General features: G+C 48.2%; 1 protein-coding gene across 2 annotated transcripts; it reads right to left on the reverse strand.

Annotated features, from left to right (window-relative positions):
- Nucleotides 1–478: 478 nt before the first annotated feature.
- CTSE (cathepsin E) lies at nucleotides 479–14,114 on the reverse strand. 2 transcript variants are annotated; one of them, XM_040985275.1, is made up of 9 exons: nucleotides 14,033–14,114; nucleotides 13,396–13,552; nucleotides 12,772–12,889; nucleotides 11,826–11,944; nucleotides 7,406–7,605; nucleotides 3,536–3,658; nucleotides 2,557–2,698; nucleotides 2,334–2,432; nucleotides 479–1,442 (listed from the first exon to the last, which is right to left on the reverse strand). In XM_040985275.1, the coding sequence occupies exons 1-9, from the start codon at nucleotides 14,098–14,100 to the stop codon at nucleotides 1,278–1,280; spliced, it is 1,191 nt and encodes a 396-aa protein (XP_040841209.1). In that variant the 5' UTR covers nucleotides 14,101–14,114; the 3' UTR covers nucleotides 479–1,277. The 2 variants fall into 2 exon arrangements, with proteins under 2 accessions (XP_040841209.1, XP_040841210.1); XM_040985276.1 differs by lacking the exon at nucleotides 2,557–2,698.
- Between the last annotated feature and the right edge of the window lie 720 nt (nucleotides 14,115–14,834).

The following is a 14,834-nucleotide window of genomic DNA, read 5'->3' on the forward strand; positions in this document are numbered from 1 at the left end:
GATCATATATGGAACAACCAGAACTTGAACTGGTGCTTACATGGGATGCCAGTGTCACAGGTGACAGCTGTACCTGCTATGCCACAATGCCAGCTCCAGCTTTTCAGCAAGTCACCATCAATGAATGTGGGAAGTATTAGTTAAAATACTGAATGATGATTGGGTGAGGTTGACAACCCCGAGTCCATTTGTCAACTACCAACAGAGAAGCACTCGGCACCACCTGCCTCCTCCTAGGACACGACAGGATCACCCAGCACCTCTAGAACAAATTTGTCATAAAATTAAACCTGTGGATTTAGCTACCATTTTGTAGCAAGATGGGCTCAGAGAAACACATTAGGCAACACTTAGGGATTTCAAACATTTCATCCCGGATGCTGTAAAAGTCTGTCAATGAAAGAGACTTAGGAGATGTGGAACTTTCAGGTTTTATTTGAGTCCTGTTGTGGCCAAGTCCACTGTAGAAATTGTCAAACATTTGTAAGACAGCAGGAGGCACTTGAATTCTGGCTGCATCTTTAAGGACATTGGAAATATCTGGGACAAAATGGTGTGAGGCTTGGAAGGAATTCCCAAATAATGCAAGTATGTGGAGCTGGAGAGAAGTAAGGTGGTGTGGGTAAAGCAGGGTGGTATGTATGGGTGGGTTGCTCGAGTTGGGTGGGAGTGCATAGTGATTTATGACAATGAAGTGTGTGTGTGTGTGTGTGTGTGTGTGTTGAAATTTGCATTAATTGTATACCTGGACATGCAACTTAATTCTTAGGCTATCATGGAGAAGGTCTTAGTGTGTAAACTGTGTGTGTTCTCATGCAGTGTTTAGCCCTCATTCAAGTTGCAACTCTGGGAATAACTGAATTCCATGGAAAATGAGCTTTTAAAAATATTTATTTGTTATTTATTTGAAAGGGAAGAGTGAGAGAGAGAGAAGGAGAGGGAGAGAAACAGATGTTTCATCTACTGGTTCACTCTGCAAATAGCCATAGGTCAAAGCCAGGAGTCTGGAATGGCATCTGGGTGTGCCAGGTAAGTGGCAGGGGCCCAAGGACTCAGGCCACCTTCTACTGCTTTCCTAGGTGCATTAGCAGGGAGCTGAATCGGAACTGAAGCGGCCAGGACTCCAATATGGATATGGAATACCAACATCACAGACTGCTTAACCTACCGTGTTACAATATGGGCCTTAGAAGATGGCATTTTGACAAGTGTAAAGACCGCCTCAACCTAACAGGTACTACAGGTGTTGGGGAGGCAACACAGATTCAGAAGCCTACTTAGGGAGCCGCTGGGGCCAGCCCCACACGGTTATTCCCACGGTCAAAGACAGAGTAAAACTGTCGAATGAAGACGTCCCCCAGGATCCAAAGGGGCCCAGCTGGAGGCTGGATGTCAAGGCCTTGGAAGCCACTGCTGCAAAACTCCATTCCATCCACAAAGTCCTGGGGTGGAAGAGAAGTATGTCAGTGACAAAGGAGGAAGAGGGAAGAGGTACTGCCTAGCAGCTGTCCTGTGTGGTGGTGGTGTCCAGCACCGAAGGGCCTTGGGGAGTTGGCCTTGGGATGGCGTTAATGGGCAGTTAAAGTGCCAGCCCTTAGTGTATACCTTGGCACCTCTGTTCTGGCACAGTCACAGTCACTGATGCTGTGGGTGACTCCAGGAGTGTGCAAGGAGCTGTCAGGTGGAAAATCCAGGCCATCACAGGTTCCCCAGATACCAGGGCATGCCCTTTCTCCCTGGATTGCCTTCCAAAGACCGGAATTTACGGAAACAAGACATTTGCCTCCTTGAGGGAGCATGTTCATCTGAATGTTACAAGAAGTAGAAGAGGTCTTCAAAAAATTTGTGGAAAAGGTGTATTACAAATTAACAGGGCAAAGATTTTTGCACCAAAATAGATTGACCTTTTAATTCCAATTTTCACCAACTTTGGGAAGTCCCTTTGAGTAACCTTATTCTGATTGCCACTCTCCAGCAAAGCAGCCCATATCTGGACTTAATTTACTTAAGCTCTGAGCCTCAATATTCTCATCTATGAAATGGAATCATAGTATCTGCAATCTGACTTGGTGGTTATGAGGATTCTGTCCATTATAATGCTCTACGTTGGGAGTTCAGAAAGCTCTCCTTAAATGGCTTCCCAAAGTTTGCTGCTTCTTTGCGACAGAACTGGGAAACAGAACCAGGGAAAGGTCTTCCTGTGCCACCTTGGCAGAGAGTAGGAGGAACCCTGGCAAAGATGCAGCCTAAGGGCAGGTGACAGTTTGAGTAGGGGAAGTGACAGACCTGGGGGTAAGGCCCTGTGACTAGCAGAATGAGGAAACAGTCCTTACCAGCAGCGTGTAGGCAGTGGGGCTGAGGGTGTAGGAGACACCATTGATGACGAAAGTGACATCTGGCATGATGTTGAGGTTGCCACACTCCACGCCATACTAAGACACAGCACAAGAAGCCATGCTGGGGCCACTTGTCTCCCTGGAGAAGGAGGGGCGCCGGCACCTTCCCTCCCCCCACCACATCCTACTTCCCCTCCACTCTGCACCATGAGGTGCTCACCTCTCCATCCATAGGTGTCGCTCCAATGGCTGCTTGCAGCTGCTTGATTTTGTCTGGAGGGCCGGTGACAAGCGAGGTCCCTGTGTCCACAATGGCCTGGCAGCCCTCAGGGCAGAACATGGGCGAACCTCCCACCAGGATCCTGAGGGCCAAGGGAACGATTGTGGTCAGCCCTGCCACCTCTCCCTCTTGGGTAACTGAACCTTACTCCTTGCTGCTTTGCTTTTCCAGGGCCCCAGGCACAAGAGTAACAGGCGGTGTGTTCCCTCCCAAAAAGGGAGTGTTTCTCAAATTGGAGGGGAGAGAGGGCTGAATCCTAGTAAAGGAGTTTACTTTTTTGGCCCAGTACATGTGCACGCACCTGTGTGTGCACACACACAGAGGAAATACAGGCTGACATTATCTATTGAATTTTATCTCCTTAAACAATGTAGATCATCTCCACCCAAAATGATGCCTTGACCTTCAATGTATTGCATTCCAGCATTTTCTAGCCCAGAGCGAGGGATGTAGCAGAAATCTAGTCCCTATCTCCGATTACTCCATGCTGGGACACTGCATGTGTTGCAGGCTCAGGTTCAGTGACACTCCCCACTGAGACCCTTGATGGTTGCTGTGCCATGCTGAGCTTCTCACGCAGGTGCCGAAACCTTCCACTTCCCATGCAGTGATCCATAGGCATGTCTGACCTTCCATCAAGCTCTGCAAAGGCAAATCTAGGTCCTATTTCCATTGCTGTCTCTGTCCACTCAGCCTTGGCTTTGTGTGTGTATCAATGTTGAAGGACCAAAGGGCAGTGCATCTCAAGGAAGCTGCACCTCCTGCTGGGATGCTCATGCTGTTTTTGGCACCTCCCCTGGCCACCTCTGCATCCCCAGCCCGCAGTGGGGCTCCCAGCATCACCTCCCAACCACCCAATCTGAGTCTTGCCTGTGAGGGGCTCACCCATGGCACTGACCACCCCATGGAGGATACTCACTCATCCAGTGCGATCTGCCAGTAGCCTTGCTTAGTGACAGGGACCCAATTCAGACTCCCAGAGAAATGGGAGGAGTCGTAGCCTCCAAAGGTCAGCTCACTCCCTGAGCCACCTTCTGGGTTACTGCAGGGAGAGAGAGGAGCAGTGTTGAAGAAGGGCTACCTCCTCTTTGGTAACCCCACAGCCAAGCCTTGGTGGCTTGACCTGGACACTCAGGACAAAAATAAGAACATGACTTCTGGGCCTAGCACGATGGCCTAGTGGCCAAATCCTCGCCTTGCATGTGCTGTGATCCCATATGGGCACTGGTTTGTGTTCCGGCTGATCCACTTCCCATTTGGTTCCCTGCTTGTGAACTGGGAAAGCAGTAGAGGATGGCCCAAAGTCTTGGGACCCTGCACCCACGTGGGAGACCTGGAAGAGGCTCCTGGCTCCTAGCTTTGGACCAGCTTAACTCTGGCTATTGCAGCCACTTGGGGAGTGAACCAATGGATGGAGCATCTTTCTTTCTCTCCTTCTCTCTGTAAATCTGCCTCTCAATAAATAAATAAATAAATATATACATACATATATACATAAATCTTTTTAAAAATACCATAATTTCCAACCCCTGCAAGCTACTTAGTGTGGGCACTTTTTAAAAATTTTTATGTATTTATTTGAAAGGCAGAAAGACACACATGGAAACAAGCCTAGAGGCCTTCTGTTTTGCTGGCTCATTCCCCAATCAAATGTCTACAACAGCTGGGGCTGGGTCAGGCCAAAGCCAGGAGCTAGGAATCCCATTTGGTCTCCCTCATGGATGGCAGGGGATCAACTCCCTAAAGCATCAACACCGCCTTCCAGGGTATAAATTAGCAGGAAGCTGGAGTTGGGAGCATAGCAGGGACCGGAAGGAACCCAGGTAGACTGACACCAAACTCAGGCATTCCAGCTGGTATTTGCAAGAATGGAAATGGTACTACTCAGTGATGTGTTAGTACTCCTGCTTCTTGGAAAGAAAGGTTACAGAGGGAGGTATTGGGGACGGCAGGCAAGCCACACAGAACCAAGGCCAAAGTCAGCCAGGATGCACACACACTGTGATCTGAAGCATCCTCAAAGTCACTCTTTTTCATAGTGCAAAGGTCTTCCAATAACATGAAAGACAGAACTAAAAGAGAAATTTTTGGGGACTGGCATTACCATGTAATGGGTTAAGCTCTTGCCTGTGATGCCAACATCCCATTTGGGCAATGATTCAAGTCCTAGGAACTCTATTTCTGATCTAGCTTCCTGCTAATGCTCCTGGGAAAGCAGCTATAGATGGCCCAAGGGCTTGGGTTCCTGCACCTGTGTTGGAGACCTAGATGAAATTTGTGGCTCCTGGCTTTGGCCTGGTCCAGCCCCAGGCCAAATGCTGCCATCAGGAGGATGAAGAAGCAGATAGAAAATCTCTCTTTCTCATTTTCTCCTTCTTTCTTTGTCACTCTGCCTTTCAAATAGGAAAATGAGTCTTTAAAAAGTTAGAAAGAGAGATTTCTTTTGGTTCTAAGTATATGTATATATTTAAGTGGTGCATCCTCATATCTTCCCTTCGTGGTTGCAGTGGTAGGTGGAGTTTCTGTATTAGTCACTCTGCAGAGTAAGCAGAGGAAAGACAATGTGAATGCAGCGTGACAGTACAGCAAGGGTTTTGGTCAGTTTTCCTTGGTTTGGATTGCTCATGTCATATTCTATTACCTAGAAGAATTCTGGGGGAATAAGGCATGTTTTCAGGATGAAAGAGAAAAATACAGAACTGCATTGCAAGGCAGGAGAGTGAAGTGGTAGTGACCCAAGTGTCTACAGACTTTTAGGGAAGTGGATTTGGAGAGGCGAGGGGGAAGCACCTGACACTTCTGGTGGCCTCTGCTGCACATCCTACCTACCTAACCTTACTTGACTCTTACATTGTGTTCCAATTTTAGTATATGTGCTGCCCAAGTGAACACTGACTCTTCCATGTTACTGGTGTCCATTTGAGGGAACTGAGGCACAGGGAGAAGAATTATCGTGTGTTGGGACTTCAAAAAGTTCATGGAAATGCATATCATGAAAAAACTGCAAGATTCAAAAAAATTTTTTTTGCAGCAAGATAAATTAATCGTTTAATTTCATTTTTTCCCCCCATAACGTTTTTCTAGCACCCTTGTAAGTGATGGGGTTTAAGTCAAGCCTGTCTGGCTCCTGAGTCTGTGGTATTTCCCATTACAGCTCATGCTGGAAGGGAGCAGGCCACCCAGCAAGCACGGCAAGAGGTGTGAAGGCAACCTGCCTCTCTCCCCGCGCCATACTGCAGCCCAGTCTGGCCTTGGCTGCAGCCGTGTGTGAAGGCAAGGGAGAGAGCAGCACATCTGGACAGGGTACACTTGGGCTCCCCATGTGGAGGTAGGGACCTAAGAGGAATGGACAGGCTGAGCTCAGGTCAGGAAGGAGTTGGGCAGGAGGAAGAGCTCTGCTCCTGAAGGCACCTCTCCTGAACCCCCAGGACAGAGCACCTTTCCCACTATAAAGGACGGTTCTTTGTCTACATTGTGGTCAAATGGCAGGTATTTGACCTGAAGGTTAAGACACAGTTGAGACCCCCAAGTCCCTTGTCAGAATCCAAGGGTTAAATTCCTTGCTCTTGACTTCGGCTTCCTGCTTTTACAGGCTCTGGAAGCAGTGCTGATGGCTCAGGCAGGTGGGGACCCTGCCACCCTCGTGGGGGACTTGGATTGAGTTCTTTATTACTGCCTTCAGCCCAGCCCAGGCTTGGCCTGACAGGTACTTGGGGGATGAAGCCACAGGTGGGAGTTTCACTCTCAAATTAATTAATTAATAACTTGTAAAACATATGCCAGGACCCCAAAAAGTACCTGGAGAACATGTACTGTGAATAAACTATACATAGATTTCAAAATCGCTTCGCACCAAAATAAATTTTCCTTTTAATCCCGTCTGTTTTCACTTTTTCAAACATTGTTATTAAAATACAGTATGCATATCAACAAATGCAATTAAGTGTATGGATCAATGAGGTTTTTTTTTTTTTTTTGCCAGCTGATCACTCCCTTAACCTAATTTAACCTTTAGAAACATCCTTGTATAACAAAATTTGCCATCCTCAGCTTGTGTGAGCACAGCTCGGTATGAAGCATGGTCACATTGTTACACAGCCTGCCTCCAAGCCTTCATTTTGTGGAAGTAAAACTCCATACCTGTCAAAGGAGAACTCCCTACTTCCCCTGCTGGAGACCCCACTAACCCCCATTCTGCTTTCTGTCTCTATAAACTGAACAACTTCCAGATGCTTTGTCACGTAGCCTTTATGTCCTGGCTTATTCCATTTGGCTTGATGTCCTCAAGTTTCATTGGTGTTGGAGCCTGTGTCAGAATTTCCTTTCCTTTTAATGCCCAAGTGATAATCAACCATACATACCACATTTTAGGGTGCACTTATTTCCATCGTCAGCTTACTTTGCAATTTTTCCGGCTTCTTCTTCCCAGTCCCCACCCACCTGGGAACTGTCTTCCTTGTTTCGTTGTGTGCTAACACCTAACGTCATAGATAATATGCTCAGCATGTCATAGCAGTGTGTGATATTTACTGATTGCTCAGTGAACAGCCAGTCTCTGTGAATCTTGCAACTGAACTCAGCATGGTAAGTTTACAAAGTGCTAATTCACAGCTGTTTTCTGATGTGAACCCCCCTTTACTTGGTATGGAGGGGTAAGTGTTCTGTCGCAGAACACCCAGCTGGTAACGAGTAAGGCAAGAGCTCCAGCCCAGTCTTCTGAACGCTAAGCCCCACGTGGTCTCCCCAAAGTCACAACTGACCCTCACCCGATGGGCCTGCTGGGCCTTACCTGCTCATGTAGACGGAGAACATCGGTAGGCTGACCAAGTTCTGGGCCATCATGTTGTCAAACACGGGCGTCACTCCTCCAACAGCCAAGGACGGGTATCCCAGGCCCAGGATGCCATCAAACTCTGCATTCACAAAGGTCTGGCCCGGCTCCTTGACACTTTCTCCAAACTGCTGGCCCACCACGGTCAGTCCTTCCACCTGGCAAGGGAAGCCCCAGGATTCCCGGTTTCTGTCTGTTCTGAAGCTACTTCCTGCATCCTCTTGTCAGCCTCCCCCAGTGCCATCTCAACCTTCACTGGTGTGACTGGCACAAGGGTTCTTGTCGTGTTTCTGCCACTTAATATTTTATATAAACTGTTTGCGTTGAAACAATACACAGATCATTCATGCCCAGTTCTGTAACTGAACATCCCACAGGTTCAGCCTCAGAGGCCCTTTGCTTCCTGCCAATCACTGCACCCTCCTCTCCTGGCTCCCAACCACATATGTTCCTTTAGTCTATTTTCTATCAGTGGAATCATCCAGTATGAACTCTTGTTTCTAGCTTCTGTCACTCAGCATGGTGCCTGCTCACGCTATAGCCATTTGTTTATTCTTCTTACTGTGCCATGGTATGAATACATAATGGCATGCATATCCACTCTTAATCATTGATAGAAATGTGATTTGTTTCCTCCATTTCACTACTGCCCCTAGTGCTGCTTTTGTAAATATCATTTGCTGAATGTCTTTCTGTATTTCTGTTGGATATGTGCCTACAGATAAAATCGCTGGGTTACAGAGTATAATAGCGTCTTCCTGAGTAAACAGAGTTGCAGAGTTGTCCACAATGATGCTACCAGCCCATACTTCTTCTATCAGTATTTTGAGAGTTTCCGTTACTTCTTATCCTCACCAACACTAGGTACTGCCTGCTGTTTCTGTTCTGTTTTTCTACTTGATAGGAAAAATGGCTACACACAGGCTTTAACTCTTATGTTGTGATAATAAGGACATTTGCACAACCTCTTTTGTAAAGGGGGTGGTTTGCATTTTTCTTGCTACTGATTTCTAGCAGCTAATCCTTTGTTGGTGTTTGTGGAAGGAGGTTTTACTTCTTAATAGTACCGTTTTCTTGAGTAGAAGATATGAATTTTTGCTCCCTTAATTGCATCTTCATACATATATTAACTTTATTGTATTCATCAACAAATTTACCAACTTCTTTATTATTAATGGGTTTTGCAACTTGTTCTGGAAGTTTCTGCCTACCCTGATGCCATAAAGACATTTTTCTATGCTTTCTTTTCACAGTTGTGTTGTTTCACTTTCTTGTTTAGGTCTGTGATCTATCTGGTGTTTGACAATGTGTGGAGGAGGATTCAAGCTTCATTTTTTCTCTATATCCATATTCAAATGACCCATATTCATATTACACCATCATTTCCTCCACTGACTGTAACAGTATGTCCAACATAAGTCACATGGATGCACAGGCAGGGTCTCAAATTTTTAATTTGTTCTAGATGTATATTTTTTTATTCCTATGCCAACACCACAGTGTCTTATTATTAAACCTTTATAGTATGCCTTAGTATTTGGCAAGTGTTTTGCTTAATCAAGATTGGAGCATACATTCATTCCTAACAAAAAATTGCTGCTATTTTGACTGGGCAATATTTATAGATCATTTTGGAAGTACTTGACTTCCTTATAAAGCTATACCATCCAATCCATGAATAGTTAGTCTCTTAAGTCATGTCAGTCTTCTTTTAGTTACATCCAGTAATGTTTAGTTTTTAGAGTAGAGGTCTTACACATTTTTTGTTAAGTTTACTTCAAGGCAATTGAGATGTTTGATAATATAAATAGTGTCATTGAAGTCTATATTCAAGGGCCTGGCACAGTAGCCTAGCGGCTAAAGTCCCAGCCTCGAACACACTGGTATCCCATATGGGCACCAGTTTTAATGCCTGCAGCTCCAATTCCCATCTAGCTCCCTGCCTGAGGCCTGGGAAAGCAGTGGAGGACGGCCCAAAGCCTTGGGATCTTGCACCCACGTGGGAGACCTAGAAGAAGTTCCTGGCTCCTGGCTTCAGATAGGCTCAGCTCCAGCTGTTGCAACCTCTTGGGGAGTGAATCATCGGACGGAAAATCTTTGTCTCTCCTCCTCTCTATATATCTGACTTTCCAATAAAAATAGATCTTTAAAAAAAAATCTATATTCATTTGCTTTTCCTGTTACGTAGAAATGACATGACTTTTGTATACTGACCTCATATTTAGTAACCCTGCTAAATTCACTTATTAATTCCAATATTCTTTTGTTTTTTTTAAAGATTTATTTATTTTTATTGCTTTTTCCTAATTCCTATTAATTTTGCTAAAACCTGATTGTGTCCTTTCCAAATGTTGTTGTTAGAGTTATATGGCTTCATAAGATGAGTGATCTTTCTGTACCAGTTATGAGGAAGGGCTTCTGTAAGTCTGGTGTAATTTTTTGCTTTAAATGTTTAGAAGTAATTGCCAGCAAGGCTCCCTGGGCTTGGAGATCCCTTTGTAGAAAGATTGCTAAGCACAGAATCAATATTTGCAGTAGATACTGGGCATTCACACTTTTTTTCCTTACATCAACTTTGGTAAGCTGCCCTTCTTAAGATACTTACTGATTTTTTAAAAAGTATAAACTCTATCAGTGTAATAAACTCATGTTTATGTTTGCAGGGTTTTTGGTTCTGCCCTATTTTTCATTTCTAATATTGTTAAGTTGCATTTTCTTCCCTTTTATCTCCATTAATCATGCTAGGAGTTTATTGATTTTACTACCTCTTGCCAAGAGTTAACTTTTGGCTTTGTGCGTTTTTTCTATTATGTGGCTTTCCTGTTTCACTGGTGTTCTCTTTGTATTTCTTTTTTTTTATATATAAGATTTATTCACTTTTTTATCGGCAAGTCAGATACACTTTGCGTTTCCTTCCTTCTATTTTGTTTGGAGTTGATTTGTGTGGTAATTAGTTTGTGGCTTGTTTTCATGTTGTTTTTGCTTCTTGAAGTAGGAAGTTAGCTCACTGGATTTCCAGCTTTTATATCCATCCACACGTTTCTGGCTGTAAATGTCCTTTTGAGGACTGCGCTATGTCCGCACAAGGGGAGCACGCGTAGTACTTGCATGTGTGGTCGTGTAACTGATATTTGGTGATATGTCCCTGTGGACGCTAAGGAATGTCCTGAACAGGTGCCTGCAGTGTTGGCAGCAGAAAGGGAAAATGTGAACTGGGAGAAGGGCCACTTGAACCTGGGGAGGTAAGGTGCACTGGAGCCCACCTGGATTTCTCAACACCCCCAAGCCTCCAACCTCAACTAAGTGGAGTCTGCCGCAGAAGGTGCCAGCCCAGAGGAGGACAAGGCCTGGCCCCGGATCCAGGAGAGATAGGGGAGGAACAAGTGCGGTCAGGACTGCTGAACTCCCTCTTGTAGCACGGGGTGGGGGGTGGAGTGTTTTGTCTTGTGGTTAAGCTGCCACCTGGAATGTCTCTGTACCACATCAGAATGCCTGGGTTTGGTACCTGGTTCCAGCTCCTAACCCTAGCTGCCTGCTCATGCAGACACGGGGGAGGCAGCAGGGATGGTTCCAGTGATTGGGTTCTTGCCACGCCCGGGTGAGGATGGCGGGGAGGGGGTACCAACTTTAATTTCTGGCTTCAGTCTAGCCTCCTCGTGGCCATTGTGGGCATTTGCGAGAGTGAGCCTATGGATGGGATTGATCTCTCTCTCCCCAAAACTCTCTTACATGTCAATTCCAGTTCCTTCCTTGTTTTCTAGATGTTCTCACAGCGATCAATTAGGATATAGCCTTCCAACAGTTTTGAACCTTTACATTCATTTATATAGAGTGTGTGAGTGTGTGTGTGTGTGTGTGTACAGTTCCAACAGAGAAAACAGCCACTATTTCAGCCGTGCATTACTGTGCCTGATATTCTCTACATTCAGGGTGTTTTACTGCCCCTGCTGTTTTCCACATACTAATACATCATATCCCCACCTGCTGTGATGAAAGCTGGGCTCTGTGGACCCAAGTCCCGCAGAACTGAAAAAGTTTTCACTAGGAGCAGGTCAGCCTCTCGTTCCCCAAGGCCTGGCTACCCAGGCGGGACCAGGATTCTCCCACTTCCCTGGTCCTTGAGCTCTGGCTCAAGGCAGAACCCTGTTTTGGCTCCTCGGTGTGCCACAGGCTTCGCTCGCTCCGCCCTGCTTCCTGCAGGCATGTCCCCAGCCGGCCCTCCAGGACCTAAGGCTGCCACACACCTGCTGCTGCGCACGCAACAAGCCCCGCCCTCTTTCCACCTCTACCCAAGGCAGAGCTGAGTTTCTTCTCTAAGACCTGAGCACAAGGCTCCCATTCCCTGTAGAGAGAGCAAAGCCGCAGGACTCGCACTCACAGAGACTTGGTCCGAGCCGATGATTCCGGTCAAGCTCCCGGTTCCGTAGGCAATGGAGAAAGGAGTGCCCACCTCGCTGTAGGTGTTGGACTGGGAAGGGCGGAACTGGGGGTGCGTCTCTGGAAAGCAAAGGTACTGCTTTTACTGACCAAGGCCACCAGGAGTGCAGGGTCTCTCTCTTCCTTGCCTGGGGGCCCTTGCACAGGCCTGTCCTGCCCCTCCCTCCAGCCACAGGTATGGCCTAATTGGGAACCAAATTGTTGTCCTGGCACACCTGACTGCCCGCAATGACCTCATGAGGCACACCAAGATAAGCCCCATTTATCAGGCGCCAGCATCGGTCTCTGGATGGTGTGGGGCAGAGGCTGGCCTTCGGGGGGCCAGAAGCCAGGGATAAAAATTGCCACCCCAGGAAATTAGGCTCCCCACTTCCATCCAGACCCCAGACCCCTAGTTTAAGGGTTCCAGGAAGTGTCTGGGGCTCGTCTCCCCTCTCTCTTGAGCTCTTTTTGTGATCCTCACTGAAACTCTAGCCAAACGGATCCACCCATGTTCATGTGCCCTGCCAGCCCCACCTCTGGCGCATTGGGAGATAGGGCCCCAAACCGCCTGCCTGCTGAGAAATAGCCAGCTGAATGGACCTTCCCCCGTGTGCCTTTGGGTGTTCCAAAGGAAGTGAGTCATGGAGTAAAAGATTTCTCTTTTCAGAGACTGAGTTTCTTCTCATTAATTCTGATTCACAATAAAATCGTCATCTTGCACAACAGTCACACCTTGCCTCTCTCCCTGTCCCAGCCCTGTATTTGGCGTCAGCAGTTCCAGGATGGAGTCAGGAGATTGGGAGGGAACACTGAGGGCCCCAGGGGTAGAAAGCTCCCTCTCCCCTTGGGGAATGCCTCCCAAGACCTGCCTCAGCCATTTCCCTAGGATCCCCAGTCCCACTTACGGCAGGCGGGGCTGGTGCAGTACACTGACGGTACCCAGAGGTTGGAGGAACCTGTGTCGAAGATGACGGTGAAGTTCTGTGGTGGGGAGCCGATAGAGATGGTGCCAAAGTACTCCATCTGTGAGGAGGGAGGGCACATCACGTTGGGGATGGCTGCAGGGCCCCCGAGGTTGTGGGGAGCTCCCCAGGGCCAGGGCTTCGGGGAGTGTTAAGGCTGGGAAATAAAGGTACAAGGAGCAGGGAGAGGACTGTGAGAGCGATCAAATCAAGCTGCCAGCTGCCATACTTGGACTCTTCTTAGGTGACATTGATTGTCCGTGCTTTGCGGGCCAGGCAGGGGAGAGGTCTGCCTCTCCCACACCAGGGAACTGGGCTGACAGAATTCCAGCACTTTGCTGAGAGAGCAGAGCAAGGTCCTGCCCCTGCGGATGCTTTGTTGTGCTGACAGCCCTCCACCTGAGCACTCGGGGCCTTGGTTAGCCAGGTGCACAGGAACCTAGGAAATGAGCCGACATGCGTCACCCAGGCCAAGGAGTATGCGGTGGCTTCAGTGCTGCTGGGGTGTGGCTCTGGCTAGATCCTGAGCCTGAGCCCTCCTGCCCCCCCCAAACCAGGGGGCCTTACATCCAAGTAGTTGATGAGGGGCTCGTTGGTACTTGGCTCCACGGTGCAGGACTCGGTGTACTGGATCATGTCTAACTGATGGGATTTCCAGAACTCTGAGAGCTTGCCCTGGGCCCTCAGCTTCTTCCGAAGAGACTGCTGCCTTCTGAGAGGTACCCTGAGGATGAGATCAGTGTGAGGAGGGTGGCGGGGGGGGGTTGCCTCCCTCATCTCCCCCTCTCTCCAGCGCTGTTTCTCTGAGGGTAGCTAGCGTATGACACAAGAGGGTCCCATGAGTTCCCAGGCTTTGTCCTGAACCTCCCTGCTGCCATGGAAACTCCCAATCTCATAGTGGAGCAGCCTCTCCTTCTTGCAGACTGGCTTTCTGGAATCTTCTAGAGAGAGCTGGCCGGGAAGAACAGAGGAGCTCTCAAGGTAGTGCTGGTCAGGATCTTGGGAAAGGACTAGAATGTTGTAAGTGATGCCAGCAGCCACTGGTCCCTGTTCTGCGGCTGCACCAGATAGTGGTGCCGCCACTTGGAATAACCCTGCCATGCATCATGGAGAAAGGGCACCCACAGGGACTGACTCACAATGTCCTCAGTGTCCCCATCATCTGCTGGGACAGATGAACGCAATGTAGAAGGCATGGTCTCACCTGTGAAGGGGTCCTTGGGCTTGTCCCAGGTCAAGAAACAGCAGCAGTAAAAGCAGCAGCGCCTTCATGGTGGGTCGGGCTGGCAGCTTCCCCCTGGCTCTGCCGCAGGCTGGCTGGCCCCTTCCTTTCTCCTCTGGGGTGCACAGGGTGAAAGACCCAACTCTCCCTTACTCTGAGACAAGCCCTGCCCAGCCCCGTCTGAAGGCCCAATGATAAGGCTTTGGAGTCAATAGCCATGCCCAGGGTAAACACAGAGTATGGAACAGGCCGTGCCTTCCTCCTGCAAGGCGAATGTGTTTTTAGACCTGGCCAGGGTCCCTGCACCCTGAGACAGGGAGGGTGGCCCCAGGGACTGAGGCGCAGCACTCTGACCCCTGAAAATTGGGTCTCCAAGTGCTGAGAGTTACCCTTCCCTGAACTCAGGAACACCCACCCAACTTTGCACCAAGCTGGCACCATGAAGGCCCCTGTGGAATAATCTGAAAGTTTGTAACCAGAATTACCCCATGCGAGACAGAAGCTCTGGAATAGGAGATTTTGATTGTCTTAACCTGACCTCATGACATTGTGTGTGTGTGTGTGTGTGTGTGTGTGTGTGTGTGTGTGAGAGAGAGAGAGAGAGAGAGAGGCTACCATGGAGGGTTGGTGGGGGAGGGGTGTAAGCAGGAGCCTGTATGAGTGTACCAGGGCTGCCATCACCCAGGATGGCACACCAGACCAGGTAGCTGAAACAGTGGAAATCTGCTCATGGCTCTGGAGGTTGGAAGTGTCTGCCACATTGGCTGCTTCTGAGCCCCTGTCC

This window comes from Ochotona curzoniae, unplaced genomic scaffold (assembly GCF_017591425.1).
Source record: "Ochotona curzoniae isolate NIBS_2020 unplaced genomic scaffold, NIBS_Ocur_1.0 contig_430, whole genome shotgun sequence".
Lineage (NCBI taxonomy): Eukaryota > Metazoa > Chordata > Mammalia > Lagomorpha > Ochotonidae > Ochotona > Ochotona curzoniae.